The following is a 20,945-nucleotide window of genomic DNA, read 5'->3' as shown; positions in this document are numbered from 1 at the left end:
CTCTGAGTAGCCCAGGATTTACTCAGCCACTGAGAACACTTCAGCCTGTCCGGGACCGGAATTGACGTCAGGAACCCTCCCTGCAAACGTATGGACATGCTTGCGTTGTTCCAACCACTCCCAGAAAATGGTCAGTTGACACCCACAAACGCCTTCTTCCTGTCAATCTCCTTGCGAACGCCCGTGTGAATAGATCCTTTGCACAAATCCAACGCTGAGTGGCGATCCGCTTTGTACCCGTGTGACGCACCTGCGCATTGTGGTGCATACGCATGCGCAGTTTAGATCTGATCACCCGCTGTACGAAAACGCAGCCTAGCGATCAGGACTGAATTAGGCCCTGAGTCCCCACATGGAGTCTAGCCAGAACAAACCAATCAGAGCAGTTTATTTCATGCTGTGACCAGCAACCAGCGTAAAACCACTGTGGATTGGTTAGTTGCTGCATTCTTCTTGGCCTGTCATAAGTGTCAGGGCTCCATGAAGAGCAGACCTGCAACATATATACAGCATGTTATGTTTATTATTACCCTTTGGATAAAAAGCATGAATAAACCAGACTCTCCCTTTGGAATAAGGTGTTTTACTAATTTGTGTATAAGGAATCATCTTCAATAACATTTATCTATGTACTGTAGCAGTAAAGCGCCATATTCCAGGGCATGATGGTGCTTGTAGTTCTATAATGACTAGCATAAACAAGTCATCTATAGATTCCAGGGTTTGCTGGGACCACTTTTGCAACATACAAAAAAAAATCCTATTTTTTTCTAGCTACTAAAAGCTATTATCCCTTACACAGACCACAATGAGTGTCAGAGGAATCCCAGTGCTATCAGGTCAGGGTTATTTTCTATGGAAGGTTTTCCTAGGGTGTCATTGCCTCTTAAAGTTAATGAACAAGTCCATGGCATATAACATAACAGTGACCAGACATGCTTACCTCCACTGTGCCACAGTCACATTCTTCTTCTCTTTCAGTGAATCCATTTCCACACACGGGGGTAGACAGGATTTCCCCTTTCTCTGGCATGTCTTTCGTACACAGCGGCATTTGGTTTTGGAGAAAACTAGCATAGTGCTGATGACTGCAGAAACTAAACTTTCGTGGAGGATCATAACTGTATGGAGAGATGCACAGTTACAGGGGCGTGTACATAGCATCCTGCAGACAGGGGTATAACTGTATGGAGAGATGCACAGTTACAGGGGCGTGTACATAGCATCCTGCAGACAGGGGTATAAACGGTATAACTGTATGGAGGGAGTCATAGTTACAGGGGCATGTACATAGCATGCTGCAGACAGGGGTATAACTGTATGGAGAGATGCACAGTTACAGGGGCGTGTACATAGCATACTGCAGACAGGGGTATAACTGTATGGAGGGAGTCATAGTTACAGGGGAATGTACATAGCATCCTGCAGATGGGTATAACTGTATGGACAGATGCACAGTTACAGGGGCGTGTACATAGCATCCTGCAGACGGGTATAACTGTATGGAGAGATAAGCAGTTACAGAGGCGTGTACATAGCATCCTGCAGACAGGGGTATAACTGTATGGAGAGATGCACAGTTACAGGGGCGTGTACATAGCATCCTGCAGACAGGGGTATAACTGTATGGAGAGATGCATAGTTACAGGGGCGTGTACATAGCATACTGCAGACAGGGGTATAACTGTATGGAGAGATGCACAGTTACAGGGGCGTGTACATAGCATCCTGCAGACAGGGGTATAACTGTATGGAGAGATGCACAGTTACAGGGGCGTGTACATAGCATCCTGCAGACAGGGGTATAACTGTATGGAGAGATGCACAGTTACAGGGGCGTGTACATAGCATCCTGCAGACAGGGGTATAACTGTATGGAGAGATGCACATTTACAGGGGCATGTACATAGCATCCTGCAGACAGGGGTATAACTGTATGGAGGGAGTCATAGTTACAGGGGCATGTACATAGCATCCTGCAGACAGGAGTATAACTGTATGGAGAGATGCATAGTTACAGGGGCGTGTACATAGCATACTGCAGACAGGGGTATAACTGTATGGAGAGATGCACAGTTACAGGGGCGTGTACATAGCATCCTGCAGACAGGGGTATAACTGTATGGAGAGATGCACAGTTACAGGGGCGTGTACATAGCATCCTGCAGACAGGGGTATAACTGTATGGAGAGATGCACAGTTACAGGGGCGTGTACATAGCATCCTGCAGACAGGGGTATAACTGTATGGAGAGATGCACATTTACAGGGGCGTGTACATAGCATCCTGCAGACAGGGGTATAACTGTATGGAGGGAGTCATAGTTACAGGGGCATGTACATAGCATCCTGCAGACAGGGGTATAACTGTATGGAGAGATGCACAGTTACAGGGGCGTGTACATAGCATCCTGCAGACAGGGGTATAACTGTATGGAGAGATGCACAGTTACAGGGGCGTGTACATAGCATCCTGCAGACAGGGGTATAAACGGTATAACTGTATGGAGGGAGTCATAGTTACAGGGGCATGTACATAGCATCCTGCAGACTGGTATAAATGTATGGAGATATGCACAGTTACAGTAGCGTGTACATAGCATCCTGCAGACAGGGGTATAACTGTATGGAGGGAGTCATAGTTACAGGGGCGTGTGCATAGCATCCTGCAGACGGGTATAACTGTATGGACAGATGCACAGTTACAGGGGCGTGTACATAGCATCCTGCAGACAGGGGTATAACTGTATGGAGGGAGTCATAGTTACAGGGGCGTGTACATAGCATCCTACAGACAGGGGTATAACTGTATGGAGAGATGCACAGTTACAGTAGCGTGTACATAGCATCCTGCAGACAGGGGTATAACTGTATGGAGGGAGTCATAGTTACAGGGGCATGTGCATAGCATCCTGCAGACGGGTATAACTGTATGGACAGATGCACAGTTACAGGGGCGTGTACATAGCATCCTGCAGACAGGGGTATAACTGTATGGAGAGATGCACAGTTACAGGGGCGTGTACATAGCATCCTGCAGACAGGGGTATAAACGGTATAACTGTATGGAGGGAGTCATAGTTACAGGGGCATGTGCATAGCATCCTGCAGATGGGTATAACTGTATGGACAGATGCACAGTTACAGGGGCGTGTACATAGCATCCTGCAGACAGGGGTATAACTGTATGGAGAAATGCACAGTTACAGGAGCATGTACATACGATCCTGCAGACAGGGGTATAACTGTATGGAGAGATAAGCAGTTTACAGAGGCGTGTACATAGCATCCTGCAGACAGGGGTATAACTGTATGGAGAGATGCACAGTTACAGGGGCGTGTACATAGCATCCTGCAGACAGGGGTATAACTGTATGGAGAGATGCACAGTTACAGGGGCGTGTACATAGCATACTGCAGACAGGGGTATAACTGTATGGAGGGAGTCATAGTTACAGGGGAATGTACATAGCATCCTGCAGACGGGTATAACTGTATGGACAGATGCACAGTTACAGGGGCGTGTACATAGCATCCTGCAGACGGGTATAACTGTATGGAGAGATAAGCAGTTACAGAGGCGTGTACATAGCATCCTGCAGACAGGGGTATAACTGTATGGAGAGATGCACAGTTACAGGGGCGTGTACATAGCATACTGCAGACAGGGGTATAACTGTATGGAGAGATGCACAGTTACAGGGGCGTGTACATAGCATCCTGCAGACAGGGGTATAACTGTATGGAGAGATGCACAGTTACAGGGGCGTGTACATAGCATCCTGCAGACAGGGGTATAACTGTATGGAGAGATGCACATTTACAGGGGCGTGTACATAGCATCCTGCAGACAGGGGTATAACTGTATGGAGGGAGTCATAGTTACAGGGGCATGTACATAGCATCCTGCAGACAGGAGTATAACTGTATGGAGAGATGCATAGTTACAGGGGCGTGTACATAGCATACTGCAGACAGGGGTATAACTGTATGGAGAGATGCACAGTTACAGGGGCGTGTACATAGCATCCTGCAGACAGGGGTATAACTGTATGGAGAGATGCACAGTTACAGGGGCGTGTACATAGCATCCTGCAGACAGGGGTATAACTGTATGGAGAGATGCACAGTTACAGGGGCGTGTACATAGCATCCTGCAGACAGGGGTATAACTGTATGGAGAGATGCACATTTACAGGGGCGTGTACATAGCATCCTGCAGACAGGGGTATAACTGTATGGAGGGAGTCATAGTTACAGGGGCATGTACATAGCATCCTGCAGACAGGGGTATAACTGTATGGAGAGATGCACAGTTACAGGGGCGTGTACATAGCATCCTGCAGACAGGGGTATAACTGTATGGAGAGATGCACAGTTACAGGGGCGTGTACATAGCATCCTGCAGACAGGGGTATAAACGGTATAACTGTATGGAGGGAGTCATAGTTACAGGGGCATGTACATAGCATCCTGCAGACTGGTATAAATGTATGGAGATATGCACAGTTACAGTAGCGTGTACATAGCATCCTGCAGACAGGGGTATAACTGTATGGAGGGAGTCATAGTTACAGGGGCGTGTGCATAGCATCCTGCAGACGGGTATAACTGTATGGACAGATGCACAGTTACAGGGGCGTGTACATAGCATCCTGCAGACAGGGGTATAACTGTATGGAGGGAGTCATAGTTACAGGGGCGTGTACATAGCATCCTACAGACAGGGGTATAACTGTATGGAGAGATGCACAGTTACAGTAGCGTGTACATAGCATCCTGCAGACAGGGGTATAACTGTATGGAGGGAGTCATAGTTACAGGGGCATGTGCATAGCATCCTGCAGACGGGTATAACTGTATGGACAGATGCACAGTTACAGGGGCGTGTACATAGCATCCTGCAGACAGGGGTATAACTGTATGGAGAGATGCACAGTTACAGGGGCGTGTACATAGCATCCTGCAGACAGGGGTATAAACGGTATAACTGTATGGAGGGAGTCATAGTTACAGGGGCATGTACATAGCATCCTGCAGACAGGGGTATAACTGTATGGAGAGATGCACAGTTACAGTAGCGTGTACATAGCATCCTGCAGACAGGGGTATAACTGTATGGAGGGAGTCATAGTTACAGGGGCATGTACATAGCATCCTGCAGACAGGAGTATAACTGTATGGAGAGATGCATAGTTACAGGGGCGTGTACATAGCATACTGCAGACAGGGGTATAACTGTATGGAGAGATGCACAGTTACAGGGGCGTGTACATAGCATACTGCAGACAGGGGTATAACTGTATGGAGAGATGCACAGTTACAGTGGCGTGTACATAGCATACTGCAGACAGGGGTATAACTGTATGGAGAGATGCACAGTTACAGGGGCGTGTACATAGCATCCTGCAGACAGGGGTATAACTGTATGGAGAGATGCACAGTTACAGGGGCGTGTACATAGCATCCTGCAGACAGGGGTATAACTGTATGGAGAGATGCACAGTTACAGGGGCGTGTACATAGCATCCTGCAGACAGGGGTATAACTGTATGGAGAGATGCACATTTACAGGGGCGTGTACATAGCATCCTGCAGACAGGGGTATAACTGTATGGAGGGAGTCATAGTTACAGGGGCATGTACATAGCATCCTGCAGACAGGAGTATAACTGTATGGAGAGATGCATAGTTACAGGGGCGTGTACATAGCATCCTGCAGACAGGGGTATAACTGTATGGAGAGATGCACAGTTACAGGGGCGTGTACATAGCATCCTGCAGACAGGGGTATAACTGTATGGAGAGATGCACAGTTACAGGGGCGTGTACATAGCATCCTGCAGACAGGGGTATAACTGTATGGAGAGATGCACATTTACAGGGGCGTGTACATAGCATCCTGCAGACAGGGGTATAACTGTATGGAGGGAGTCATAGTTACAGGGGCATGTACATAGCATCCTGCAGACAGGGGTATAACTGTATGGAGAGATGCACAGTTACAGGGGCGTGTACATAGCATCCTGTAGACAGGGGTATAACTGTATGGAGAGATGCACAGTTACAGGGGCGTGTACATAGCATCCTGCAGACAGGGGTATAAACGGTATAACTGTATGGAGGGAGTCATAGTTACAGGGGCATGTACATAGCATCCTGCAGACTGGTATAAATGTATGGAGATATGCACAGTTACAGTAGCGTGTACATAGCATCCTGCAGACAGGGGTATAACTGTATGGAGGGAGTCATAGTTACAGGGGCGTGTGCATAGCATCCTGCAGACGGGTATAACTGTATGGACAGATGCACAGTTACAGGGGCGTGTACATAGCATCCTGCAGACAGGGGTATAACTGTATGGAGGGAGTCATAGTTACAGGGGCGTGTACATAGCATCCTACAGACAGGGGTATAACTGTATGGAGAGATGCACAGTTACAGTAGCGTGTACATAGCATCCTGCAGACAGGGGTATAACTGTATGGAGGGAGTCATAGTTACAGGGGCATGTGCATAGCATCCTGCAGACGGGTATAACTGTATGGACAGATGCACAGTTACAGGGGCGTGTACATAGCATCCTGCAGACAGGGGTATAACTGTATGGAGAGATGCACAGTTACAGGGGCGTGTACATAGCATCCTGCAGACAGGGGTATAAACGGTATAACTGTATGGAGGGAGTCATAGTTACAGGGGCATGTGCATAGCATCCTGCAGATGGGTATAACTGTATGGACAGATGCACAGTTACAGGGGCGTGTACATAGCATCCTGCAGACAGGGGTATAACTGTATGGAGAAATGCACAGTTACAGGAGCGTGTACATACGATCCTGCAGACAGGGGTATAACTGTATGGAGAGATAAGCAGTTTACAGAGGCGTGTACATAGCATCCTGCAGACAGGGGTATAACTGTATGGAGAGATGCACAGTTACAGGGGCGTGTACATAGCATCCTGCAGACAGGGGTATAACTGTATGGAGAGATGCACAGTTACAGGGGCGTGTACATAGCATCCTGCAGACAGGGGTATAACTGTATGGAGAGATGCACAGTTACAGGGGCGTGTACATAGCATCCTGCAGACAGGGGTATAACTGTATGGAGAGATGCACATTTACAGGGGCGTGTACATAGCATCCTGCAGACAGGGGTATAACTGTATGGAGGGAGTCATAGTTACAGGGGCATGTACATAGCATCCTGCAGACAGGGGTATAACTGTATGGAGAGATGCACAGTTACAGGGGCGTGTACATAGCATCCTGCAGACAGGGGTATAACTGTATGGAGAGATGCACAGTTACAGGGGCGTGTACATAGCATCCTGCAGACAGGGGTATAAACGGTATAACTGTATGGAGGGAGTCATAGTTACAGGGGCATGTACATAGCATCCTGCAGACTGGTATAAATGTATGGAGATATGCACAGTTACAGTAGCGTGTACATAGCATCCTGCAGACAGGGGTATAACTGTATGGAGGGAGTCATAGTTACAGGGGCGTGTGCATAGCATCCTGCAGACGGGTATAACTGTATGGACAGATGCACAGTTACAGGGGCGTGTACATAGCATCCTGCAGACAGGGGTATAACTGTATGGAGGGAGTCATAGTTACAGGGGCGTGTACATAGCATCCTACAGACAGGGGTATAACTGTATGGAGAGATGCACAGTTACAGTAGCGTGTACATAGCATCCTGCAGACAGGGGTATAACTGTATGGAGGGAGTCATAGTTACAGGGGCATGTGCATAGCATCCTGCAGACGGGTATAACTGTATGGACAGATGCACAGTTACAGGGGCGTGTACATAGCATCCTGCAGACAGGGGTATAACTGTATGGAGAGATGCACAGTTACAGGGGCGTGTACATAGCATCCTGCAGACAGGGGTATAAACGGTATAACTGTATGGAGGGAGTCATAGTTACAGGGGCATGTACATAGCATCCTGCAGACAGGGGTATAACTGTATGGAGAGATGCACAGTTACAGTAGCGTGTACATAGCATCCTGCAGACAGGGGTATAACTGTATGGAGGGAGTCATAGTTACAGGGGCATGTACATAGCATCCTGCAGACAGGAGTATAACTGTATGGAGAGATGCATAGTTACAGGGGCGTGTACATAGCATACTGCAGACAGGGGTATAACTGTATGGAGAGATGCACAGTTACAGGGGCGTGTACATAGCATACTGCAGACAGGGGTATAACTGTATGGAGAGATGCACAGTTACAGGGGCGTGTACATAGCATACTGCAGACAGGGGTATAACTGTATGGAGAGATGCACAGTTACAGGGGCGTGTACATAGCATCCTGCAGACAGGGGTATAACTGTATGGAGAGATGCACAGTTACAGGGGCGTGTACATAGCATCCTGCAGACAGGGGTATAACTGTATGGAGAGATGCACAGTTACAGGGGCGTGTACATAGCATCCTGCAGACAGGGGTATAACTGTATGGAGAGATGCACATTTACAGGGGCGTGTACATAGCATCCTGCAGACAGGGGTATAACTGTATGGAGGGAGTCATAGTTACAGGGGCATGTACATAGCATCCTGCAGACAGGAGTATAACTGTATGGAGAGATGCATAGTTACAGGGGCGTGTACATAGCATACTGCAGACAGGGGTATAACTGTATGGAGAGAGGCACAGTTACAGGGGCGTGTACATAGCATCCTGCAGACAGGGGTATAACTGTATGGAGAGATGCACAGTTACAGGGGCGTGTACATAGCATCCTGCAGACAGGGGTATAACTGTATGGAGAGATGCACAGTTACAGGGGCGTGTACATAGCATCCTGCAGACAGGGGTATAACTGTATGGAGAGATGCACATTTACAGGGGCGTGTACATAGCATCCTGCAGACAGGGGTATAACTGTATGGAGGGAGTCATAGTTACAGGGGCATGTACATAGCATCCTGCAGACAGGGGTATAACTGTATGGAGAGATGCACAGTTACAGGGGCGTGTACATAGCATCCTGCAGACAGGGGTATAACTGTATGGAGAGATGCACAGTTACAGGGGCGTGTACATAGCATCCTGCAGACAGGGGTATAAACGGTATAACTGTATGGAGGGAGTCATAGTTACAGGGGCATGTACATAGCATCCTGCAGACTGGTATAAATGTATGGAGATATGCACAGTTACAGTAGCGTGTACATAGCATCCTGCAGACAGGGGTATAACTGTATGGAGGGAGTCATAGTTACAGGGGCGTGTGCATAGCATCCTGCAGACGGGTATAACTGTATGGACAGATGCACAGTTACAGGGGCGTGTACATAGCATCCTGCAGACAGGGGTATAACTGTATGGAGGGAGTCATAGTTACAGGGGCGTGTACATAGCATCCTACAGACAGGGGTATAACTGTATGGAGAGATGCACAGTTACAGTAGCGTGTACATAGCATCCTGCAGACAGGGGTATAACTGTATGGAGGGAGTCATAGTTACAGGGGCATGTGCATAGCATCCTGCAGACGGGTATAACTGTATGGACAGATGCACAGTTACAGGGGCGTGTACATAGCATCCTGCAGACAGGGGTATAACTGTATGGAGAGATGCACAGTTACAGGGGCGTGTACATAGCATCCTGCAGACAGGGGTATAAACGGTATAACTGTATGGAGGGAGTCATAGTTACAGGGGCATGTGCATAGCATCCTGCAGATGGGTATAACTGTATGGACAGATGCACAGTTACAGGGGCGTGTACATAGCATCCTGCAGACAGGGGTATAACTGTATGGAGAAATGCACAGTTACAGGAGCGTGTACATACGATCCTGCAGACAGGGGTATAACTGTATGGAGAGATAAGCAGTTTACAGAGGCGTGTACATAGCATCCTGCAGACAGGGGTATAACTGTATGGAGAGATGCACAGTTACAGGGGCGTGTACATAGCATCCTGCAGACAGGGGTATAACTGTATGGAGAGATGCACAGTTACAGGGGCGTGTACATAGCATACTGCAGACAGGGGTATAACTGTATGGAGGGAGTCATAGTTACAGGGGAATGTACATAGCATCCTGCAGACGGGTATAACTGTATGGACAGATGCACAGTTACAGGGGCGTGTACATAGCATCCTGCAGACGGGTATAACTGTATGGAGAGATAAGCAGTTACAGAGGCGTGTACATAGCATCCTGCAGACAGGGGTATAACTGTATGGAGAGATGCACAGTTACAGGGGCGTGTACATAGCATCCTGCAGACAGGGGTATAACTGTATGGAGAGATGCATAGTTACAGGGGCGTGTACATAGCATACTGCAGACAGGGGTATAACTGTATGGAGAGATGCACAGTTACAGGGGCGTGTACATAGCATCCTGCAGACAGGGGTATAACTGTATGGAGAGATGCACAGTTACAGGGGCGTGTACATAGCATCCTGCAGACAGGGGTATAACTGTATGGAGAGATGCACAGTTACAGGGGCGTGTACATAGCATCCTGCAGACAGGGGTATAACTGTATGGAGAGATGCACATTTACAGGGGCGTGTACATAGCATCCTGCAGACAGGGGTATAACTGTATGGAGGGAGTCATAGTTACAGGGGCGTGTACATAGCATCCTGCAGACAGGAGTATAACTGTATGGAGAGATGCATAGTTACAGGGGCGTGTACATAGCATACTGCAGACAGGGGTATAACTGTATGGAGAGATGCACAGTTACAGGGGCGTGTACATAGCATCCTGCAGACAGGGGTATAACTGTATGGAGAGATGCACAGTTACAGGGGCGTGTACATAGCATCCTGCAGACAGGGGTATAACTGTATGGAGAGATGCACAGTTACAGGGGCGTGTACATAGCATCCTGCAGACAGGGGTATAACTGTATGGAGAGATGCACATTTACAGGGGCGTGTACATAGCATCCTGCAGACAGGGGTATAACTGTATGGAGGGAGTCATAGTTACAGGGGCATGTACATAGCATCCTGCAGACAGGGGTATAACTGTATGGAGAGATGCACAGTTACAGGGGCGTGTACATAGCATCCTGCAGACAGGGGTATAACTGTATGGAGAGATGCACAGTTACAGGGGCGTGTACATAGCATCCTGCAGACAGGGGTATAAACGGTATAACTGTATGGAGGGAGTCATAGTTACAGGGGCATGTACATAGCATCCTGCAGACTGGTATAAATGTATGGAGATATGCACAGTTACAGTAGCGTGTACATAGCATCCTGCAGACAGGGGTATAACTGTATGGAGGGAGTCATAGTTACAGGGGCGTGTGCATAGCATCCTGCAGACGGGTATAACTGTATGGACAGATGCACAGTTACAGGGGCGTGTACATAGCATCCTGCAGACAGGGGTATAACTGTATGGAGGGAGTCATAGTTACAGGGGCGTGTACATAGCATCCTACAGACAGGGGTATAACTGTATGGAGAGATGCACAGTTACAGTAGCGTGTACATAGCATCCTGCAGACAGGGGTATAACTGTATGGAGGGAGTCATAGTTACAGGGGCATGTGCATAGCATCCTGCAGACGGGTATAACTGTATGGACAGATGCACAGTTACAGGGGCGTGTACATAGCATCCTGCAGACAGGGGTATAACTGTATGGAGAGATGCACAGTTACAGGGGCGTGTACATAGCATCCTGCAGACAGGGGTATAAACGGTATAACTGTATGGAGGGAGTCATAGTTACAGGGGCATGTACATAGCATCCTGCAGACAGGGGTATAACTGTATGGAGAGATGCACAGTTACAGTAGCGTGTACATAGCATCCTGCAGACAGGGGTATAACTGTATGGAGGGAGTCATAGTTACAGGGGCATGTACATAGCATCCTGCAGACAGGAGTATAACTGTATGGAGAGATGCATAGTTACAGGGGCGTGTACATAGCATACTGCAGACAGGGGTATAACTGTATGGAGAGATGCACAGTTACAGGGGCGTGTACATAGCATACTGCAGACAGGGGTATAACTGTATGGAGAGATGCACAGTTACAGGGGCGTGTACATAGCATACTGCAGACAGGGGTATAACTGTATGGAGAGATGCACAGTTACAGGGGCGTGTACATAGCATCCTGCAGACAGGGGTATAACTGTATGGAGAGATGCACAGTTACAGGGGCGTGTACATAGTATCCTGCAGACAGGGGTATAACTGTATGGAGAGATGCACAGTTACAGGGGCGTGTACATAGCATCCTGCAGACAGGGGTATAACTGTATGGAGAGATGCACATTTACAGGGGCGTGTACATAGCATCCTGCAGACAGGGGTATAACTGTATGGAGGGAGTCATAGTTACAGGGGCATGTACATAGCATCCTGCAGACAGGAGTATAACTGTATGGAGAGATGCATAGTTACAGGGGCGTGTACATAGCATACTGCAGACAGGGGTATAACTGTATGGAGAGAGGCACAGTTACAGGGGCGTGTACATAGCATCCTGCAGACAGGGGTATAACTGTATGGAGAGATGCACAGTTACAGGGGCGTGTACATAGCATCCTGCAGACAGGGGTATAACTGTATGGAGAGATGCACAGTTACAGGGGCGTGTACATAGCATCCTGCAGACAGGGGTATAACTGTATGGAGAGATGCACATTTACAGGGGCGTGTACATAGCATCCTGCAGACAGGGGTATAACTGTATGGAGGGAGTCATAGTTACAGGGGCATGTACATAGCATCCTGCAGACAGGGGTATAACTGTATGGAGAGATGCACAGTTACAGGGGCGTGTACATAGCATCCTGCAGACAGGGGTATAACTGTATGGAGAGATGCACAGTTACAGGGGCGTGTACATAGCATCCTGCAGACAGGGGTATAAACGGTATAACTGTATGGAGGGAGTCATAGTTACAGGGGCATGTACATAGCATCCTGCAGACTGGTATAAATGTATGGAGATATGCACAGTTACAGTAGCGTGTACATAGCATCCTGCAGACAGGGGTATAACTGTATGGAGGGAGTCATAGTTACAGGGGCGTGTGCATAGCATCCTGCAGACGGGTATAACTGTATGGACAGATGCACAGTTACAGGGGCGTGTACATAGCATCCTGCAGACAGGGGTATAACTGTATGGAGAGATGCACAGTTACAGGGGCGTGTACATAGCATCCTACAGACAGGGGTATAACTGTATGGAGAGATGCACAGTTACAGTAGCGTGTACATAGCATCCTGCAGACAGGGGTATAACTGTATGGAGGGAGTCATAGTTACAGGGGCATGTGCATAGCATCCTGCAGACGGGTATAACTGTATGGACAGATGCACAGTTACAGGGGCGTGTACATAGCATCCTGCAGACAGGGGTATAACTGTATGGAGAGATGCACAGTTACAGGGGCGTGTACATAGCATCCTGCAGACAGGGGTATAAACGGTATAACTGTATGGAGGGAGTCATAGTTACAGGGGCATGTACATAGCATCCTGCAGACAGGGGTATAACTGTATGGAGAGATGCACAGTTACAGTAGCGTGTACATAGCATCCTGCAGACAGGGGTATAACTGTATGGAGGGAGTCATAGTTACAGGGGCATGTACATAGCATCCTGCAGACAGGAGTATAACTGTATGGAGAGATGCATAGTTACAGGGGCGTGTACATAGCATACTGCAGACAGGGGTATAACTGTATGGAGAGATGCACAGTTACAGGGGCGTGTACATAGCATACTGCAGACAGGGGTATAACTGTATGGAGAGATGCACAGTTACAGGGGCGTGTACATAGCATACTGCAGACAGGGGTATAACTGTATGGAGGGAGTCATAGTTACAGGGGCGTGTGCATAGCATCCTGCAGACAGGGGTATAACTGTATGGAGAGATGCACAGTTACAGGGGCGTGTACATAGTATCCTGCAGACAGGGGTATAACTGTATGGAGAGATGCACAGTTACAGGGGCGTGTACATAGCATCCTGCAGACAGGGGTATAACTGTATGGAGAGATGCACATTTACAGGGGCGTGTACATAGCATCCTGCAGACAGGGGTATAACTGTATGGAGGGAGTCATAGTTACAGGGGCATGTACATAGCATCCTGCAGACAGGAGTATAACTGTATGGAGAGATGCATAGTTACAGGGGCGTGTACATAGCATACTGCAGACAGGGGTATAACTGTATGGAGAGAGGCACAGTTACAGGGGCGTGTACATAGCATCCTGCAGACAGGGGTATAACTGTATGGAGAGATGCACAGTTACAGGGGCGTGTACATAGCATCCTGCAGACAGGGGTATAACTGTATGGAGAGATGCACAGTTACAGGGGCGTGTACATAGCATCCTGCAGACAGGGGTATAACTGTATGGAGAGATGCACATTTACAGGGGCGTGTACATAGCATCCTGCAGACAGGGGTATAACTGTATGGAGGGAGTCATAGTTACAGGGGCATGTACATAGCATCCTGCAGACAGGGGTATAACTGTATGGAGAGATGCACAGTTACAGGGGCGTGTACATAGCATCCTGCAGACAGGGGTATAACTGTATGGAGAGATGCACAGTTACAGGGGCGTGTACATAGCATCCTGCAGACAGGGGTATAAACGGTATAACTGTATGGAGGGAGTCATAGTTACAGGGGCATGTACATAGCATCCTGCAGACTGGTATAAATGTATGGAGATATGCACAGTTACAGTAGCGTGTACATAGCATCCTGCAGACAGGGGTATAACTGTATGGAGGGAGTCATAGTTACAGGGGCGTGTGCATAGCATCCTGCAGACGGGTATAACTGTATGGACAGATGCACAGTTACAGGGGCGTGTACATAGCATCCTGCAGACAGGGGTATAACTGTATGGAGGGAGTCATAGTTACAGGGGCGTGTACATAGCATCCTACAGACAGGGGTATAACTGTATGGAGAGATGCACAGTTACAGTAGCGTGTACATAGCATCCTGCAGACAGGGGTATAACTGTATGGAGGGAGTCATAGTTACAGGGGCATGTGCATAGCATCCTGCAGACGGGTATAACTGTATGGACAGATGCACAGTTACAGGGGCGTGTACATAGCATCCTGCAGACAGGGGTATAACTGTATGGAGAGATGCACAGTTACAGGGGCGTGTACATAGCATCCTCCAGACAGGGGTATAAACGGTATAACTGTATGGAGGGAGTCATAGTTACAGGGGCATGTGCATAGCATCCTGCAGATGGGTATAACTGTATGGACAGATGCACAGTTACAGGGGCGTGTACATAGCATCCTGCAGACAGGGGTATAACTGTATGGAGAGATAAGCAGTTTACAGAGGCGTGTACATAGCATCCTGCAGACAGGGGTATAACTGTATGGAGAGATGCACAGTTACAGGGGCGTGTACATAGCATCCTGCAGACAGGGGTATAACTGTATGGAGAGATGCACAGTTACAGGGGCGTGTACATAGCATCCTGCAGACAGGGGTATAACTGTATGGAGAGATGCACAGTTACAGGGGCGTGTACATAGCATCCTGCAGACAGGGGTATAACTGTATGGAGAGATGCACAGTTACAGGGGCGTGTACATAGCATCCTGCAGACAGGGGTATAACTGTATGGAGGGAGTCAAAGTTACAGGGGGTGTGCATACCTCCCAACTGTCCCGATTTTCGCGGGACAGTCCTATTTTTTGTGACTGTCCCACCCGCGGGCCGCAGTTTCCCGCGATGGGGGTGGGGGGCCAGTTGGGAGGCTCCTGTCACTCACTTCACTGCGCTGCGCAGCGGTGAATAGATGCTGTGTACATGTGCACAGCATGTATTCACAGAGACAAGAGGGACTGGGGGCATGCCAGCAACTCACAGAGCACTGGTCATGCCCCCATAGTGATGGGAAATGGGGGCGTGGCTCACTATCGCGGCATTGCTGTGAAGCCACATCCATTTACTAAGGTCACCACCCCTTTTTCCTGGGGCAGGCGCAGCTACACAGTGCCGAAGTTTCTCTTCCTACCTCCACAAAGTTGGGAGGTATGGATGTGCATAGCATCATGGAGACAGGGGTATAACTGTATGGAGAGATGCACAGTTACAGGGGGGTGTACATAGGGGAGGTGATCACGAGACGCTGGAAACCCGACATGCAGTGAGATGCCGCCATCGGAATACCGGGGCCACAGGCTTTTCTCCCCCTGTGGGTGTCCACGACACCCATAGAGGGAGAATATAACCTGTGGCGAGCGCAGCGAGCCCGCAAGAGTCTTTCTAGCGCTTGCCCCGCTGCCGGCATACTGGTGGCCAGGATCCAGCAAAGAGCAAGAAAGGATTGCCTCTTGGTTGGCGCACTTGTGAAAAAAATCTATAGCTTTAAAATTTAACATTTAATAGTATTATTAAAAATGCCTTGAAATGTGAAAAATAAAGAACAGAAATATAAAGTGAACAATGAAATATAAAATGTCTATGATGAAAAATATTGTGCCACTTGCGAGTAAAATAATGCCTAAATATTATCTGGCAATAAAAAAATTGTTTTAGACACACACACACACACACACACACACACACACACACACACACACACACACACACACACACACACACACACACAATGTAGAGAAACACTCCGCAATCTATATGGGCGTCAGCTACTCCCCCAAGTACACAGGGGTGGTAAGTCCCTGAAGAAAATCTTTTGTATAGGAAAAGAGGACGATTCTAAGCGACCAATGGTGTTTATATTATATATAATAAAAGGATCAATACCCAATGTATAAAAAAATATATATACAATTTATTATAACAACAGGAGCATTAAAAATATGAAAAAAATTGATAAAAATACTCACATCTGACATATATTTAAGCATATAAATAAAAATGTATATAAAAATAAAAGATATATGTATATCTTATCTTAAATAGAGGTCATCTAGGGTTAGTCTAAAGCGTTTCGTGGTTCTCTGTGTTTTTTTTTAACTAGTATAGATCAATGCTGCAAGCATCTTAGGCTGCAAGCATTTTAGTTGCTAAGTATGCTAGTGCAAAGTATAATATAATCTTTGGAGATATACGGAGATGCCTCAGCTGATGTGACCTCTGCCCTCTCTTTGTCTTCCTCAGGTATTGACAATCTCTCACTGCTGCAACTTTGACATCCACCCATTACATGCTTTTTGTACTATGCTAGGTATTGACAATCTCTCACTGCTTCAACTTTGACATCCACCCATTACATGCTTTTTGTACTATGCTAGGTTTCCAGCTGCCTCTCTGCAATCTCCTCCTGGATGTCTGAACGCTCTCTAAAGCTCAACATGGACAAAACGGAACTCATCATCTTCCCCCCATCCAGAGCAACACCCCCAACCAATATTTCCATCATTGTTGACAACACCACCATCTCCCCCGTTCCCCAACTCCGCTGCCTGGGCGTCACTCTTGACTCCTCCCTCTCCTTTGCACCCCACATCCAAGCTCTGGCACAATCCTGTCGTTTCCAGCTACGCAACATTGCTCGTATCAGGCCATATCTCTCCCAGAGTGCAACTAAACTCATCATCCACTCACTGGTCATCTCACGACTTGACTACTGCAATGTCCTCCTCACTGGCCGCGCTTGCTCCCATCTTGCTCCCCTCCAATCTGTCCTGAACTCCGCAGCTAGGCTTATCTTCCTCTCCCGCCGCTCCACATCTGCCACTCCCCTTCAACAAAATCTACACTGGCTCCCATTCCCCTACAGAATGCTCTTCAAACTCCTCACCCTCACATACAAGGCCATCTCTAATTCCACTGCTCCCTACATCTCCAACCTCCTTTCCCTTCATACTCCCTCCCGCCCCCTACGGTCGACTAATGACCGTCGCCTCTCCACCGCCCTGGTCACTGCTTCCCATGCACGAGTTCAGGATTTTGCCCGTGCTGCACCCCTTCAGTGGAACGCACTCCCCCGCTCCATTAGACTCTCCCCAACCTTGCAAAGGTTCAAACGGGCACTAAAAACCCACCTATTCATCAAAGCATACCCTCCCGATACATAACCCAGTGCTGAAGCCGCGCCTCCACCCCCCTTCTCATGCTGTGAACATCTCAGCTTTGCTTGCATACTGCCATCAGGCTACCTCCCACTTGCCTGCACCTCTTGTCATCTGTCTGTCGCCCCTCCCCATTAGATTGTTAGCTCTTCAGAGCAGGGCCCTCTTTCCTCTTGTTATCTAAGCCCTCGTCTCAACACATTTCACTCACAGCTCTCCCCTACTCAACGACCATCTTTATCCTGCTAGTAAAGGCTCATCTCCGTCTATGGCCACCAGCCTCTAGTAGTACGATGATCACTCCCTCAATACTTACATCTTAGCTGTATTATGTCTTGAGAATGTGTGGTGCTCTGTTACCTGTACTCTATTTCTGTTATTTATTTACTGTATCTGTAATGCAATGTTTTGTCCCCTGTACTGTCCTTTGTACGGCACTACGAAACACATGTGGCGCCTTATAAATAAAATGTAATAATAATAATAGTAATAATTATTATACTAGAGCTTTTATTGGCTTGTACATATGTAAATACCCATAGTTATCTATGGGACTACTTTCAACAAGGAGATAACAATTATTTGCCACAGGGCCATTCGAAAGTTGCTGATAATCCAGATACAACAACCTTTATTTATATCCTTATGAGTTTGGATATTGAGAACAGTAAGATATATACTCCAATAATCGTAATACGTGATCTCAATATTTATACAGGTTGAGTATCCCTTATCCAAAACGCTTGGGACCAGAGGTATTTTGGATATCGGATTTTTCCGTATTTTGGAATAATTGCATACCATAATGAGATATCATGGTGATGGGACCTAAATCTAAGCACAGAACGCATTTATGTTACATATACACCTTATACACACAGCCTGAAGGTAATTATAGCCAATATTTTTTATAACTTTGTGCATTAAACAAAGTGTGTGTACATTCACACATTTCATTTATGTTTCATATACACCTTATACACACAGCCTGAAGGTCATTTAATACAATATTTTGAATAACTTTGTGTATTAAACAAAGTTTGTGTACATTGAGCCATCAGAAAACAAAGGTTTCACTATCTCAGTCTCACTCAAAAAAGTCCGTATTTCGGAATATTTGGATATGGGATACTCAACCTGTATCACAATATAGCCACTAAGGGGGTAATTCAGATTGCATCACTGCAGTAGCAGTGATCGCAGTCTGAATTACTTTGGGGAGGGCGCATGCGCAGCTGCCGCACTGCGAGTGCGCACTCTGGGAGCCCAGTGAGATGCTGATAGCCAATTATCTGATTGAAAGGCAGAGGCGGTCGCGGGGCGGGAGGGGGCGTGCCAACAGCGTTAGAATGCTGTTGGTGGGGCACGGTCTGGACAACGGAGCCGTGTCCGGACCACTGGGGGGGCGGCCTGCACCGGCTGCGTGATGTCACACGCAGCCGCTGCAACCCAGGACATAGCGGGCAGCTCCCTGCCAGAGCACAGGAGCTGTGCAGGTAGGAAGCTACTCGCCAGGTATAAAAGCACTGCTGCTGTGCAATGCTTTTGTACCTGTGCGGGGGCAGAGGTAGGGCCTGACATGTAGGGCTGGCTACCCCTGTGCTGGGCGTCCCCCCGCATGTTAGAGTAACTGATCGTAGATGTGCTAAATTTATCACATCTATGATCAACTCTGAATTACCCCCTAAGCGTTATAAGATATTACTTGAGTTTATTCTCAAGATACCAATTGTATCACTTATTATTGAGCATTGTGGTTCCCAGCAAATTATTAGGATTGTACATTAGGTTTACTTGGGATATAAATAAATTATCTGATAGAAGTTCCCATTTAGCGCCTATTACGTAGATATCATTATGTAGATATTAGCAAAAATTTAATGAGCATCAGCGCTCCTGAACATGAGTTTGCTAACAATGGACATATATCCTTTTAGATGCTCCGTATTATTAGACTATGGGGGTCATTCCGAGTTGATCGTAGCTGTGCTAAATTTAGCACAGCTACGATCATTCACACTGACATGCGGGGGGGGACGCCCGGCACAGGGCTAATCCGCCCCGCATGTCAGTGCCGGCCCCCCTCGCAGAAGTGAAAAGGCATCGCACAGCGGCGATGCCTTTTCACTTCACGAGTAGCTCCCGGACAGCACAGCTTTAGCGTGCCCGGCCCCCGTTCGGTCCGGCGACGCCTGCGTTGGCCGGACCAAGCCTACGAAACGGCAGCCAAACGCCGCCGTTACGACCCCTCCCGCCCAGCGATCGCTTCTGCCTGTCAATCAGGCAGAGGCGATCGCTTTCCTGCTATGGCCTTCGGCCGTCTGTCATGCGCCAGCGTAGGACGGCGCCGGCGCATGCGCAGCAGGGACCCGTTCACTCTGCTGCGTTAAAACGCAGCGAACAAACGGGTCAGAATGACCCCCTATATGCCATGTATAACGCAGACAATAATTTAGGAGCTTTATCATTGGTATACATATGGTAACAGTGGTTAGATTCTTGCTTATCTTATGGCTAAATAATAATGTTGTAAGTCACATCCACTGTGCAAGTCTATCTCTTCAAATACAATTGTCTAGGGTGGTCATTCCGAGTTGTTCGCTCGCTAGCTGCTTTTAGCAGCATTGCACACGCTAGGCCGCCGCCCTCTGGGAGTGTATCTTAGCTTAGCAGAATAACGAACGAAAAATTAGCAGAATTGCCACTAAATAATTTGCTGCAGTTTCTGAGTAGCTCCAGACCTACTCCTAGATTGCGATCAGCTCAGTCCGTTTAGTTCCTGGTTTGACGTCACAAACACGCCCTGCGTTCGGCCAGCCACTCCCCCGTTTCTCCAGACACTCCTGTGTTTTTCCCTGACACGCC

General features: G+C 47.8%; 1 protein-coding gene across 1 annotated transcript in view; it reads right to left on the bottom strand.

Annotated features, from left to right (window-relative positions):
* The window catches only part of LOC134936689 (zinc metalloproteinase-disintegrin-like lachestatin-2), a 199,929-nt gene that overhangs the window by 88,960 nt on the left and 90,024 nt on the right, over positions 1 to 20,945 (bottom strand). Inside the window, exon 12 of the mRNA XM_063931868.1 lies at positions 944 to 1,121. Coding sequence (XP_063787938.1) covers positions 944 to 1,121 — 178 coding nt within the window. The remainder of the gene's footprint in view (positions 1 to 943; positions 1,122 to 20,945) is intronic.

This window comes from Pseudophryne corroboree, chromosome 6 (assembly GCF_028390025.1).
Source record: "Pseudophryne corroboree isolate aPseCor3 chromosome 6, aPseCor3.hap2, whole genome shotgun sequence".
Lineage (NCBI taxonomy): Eukaryota > Metazoa > Chordata > Amphibia > Anura > Myobatrachidae > Pseudophryne > Pseudophryne corroboree.
This window is presented reverse-complemented; position numbering and strand designations above follow the sequence as displayed.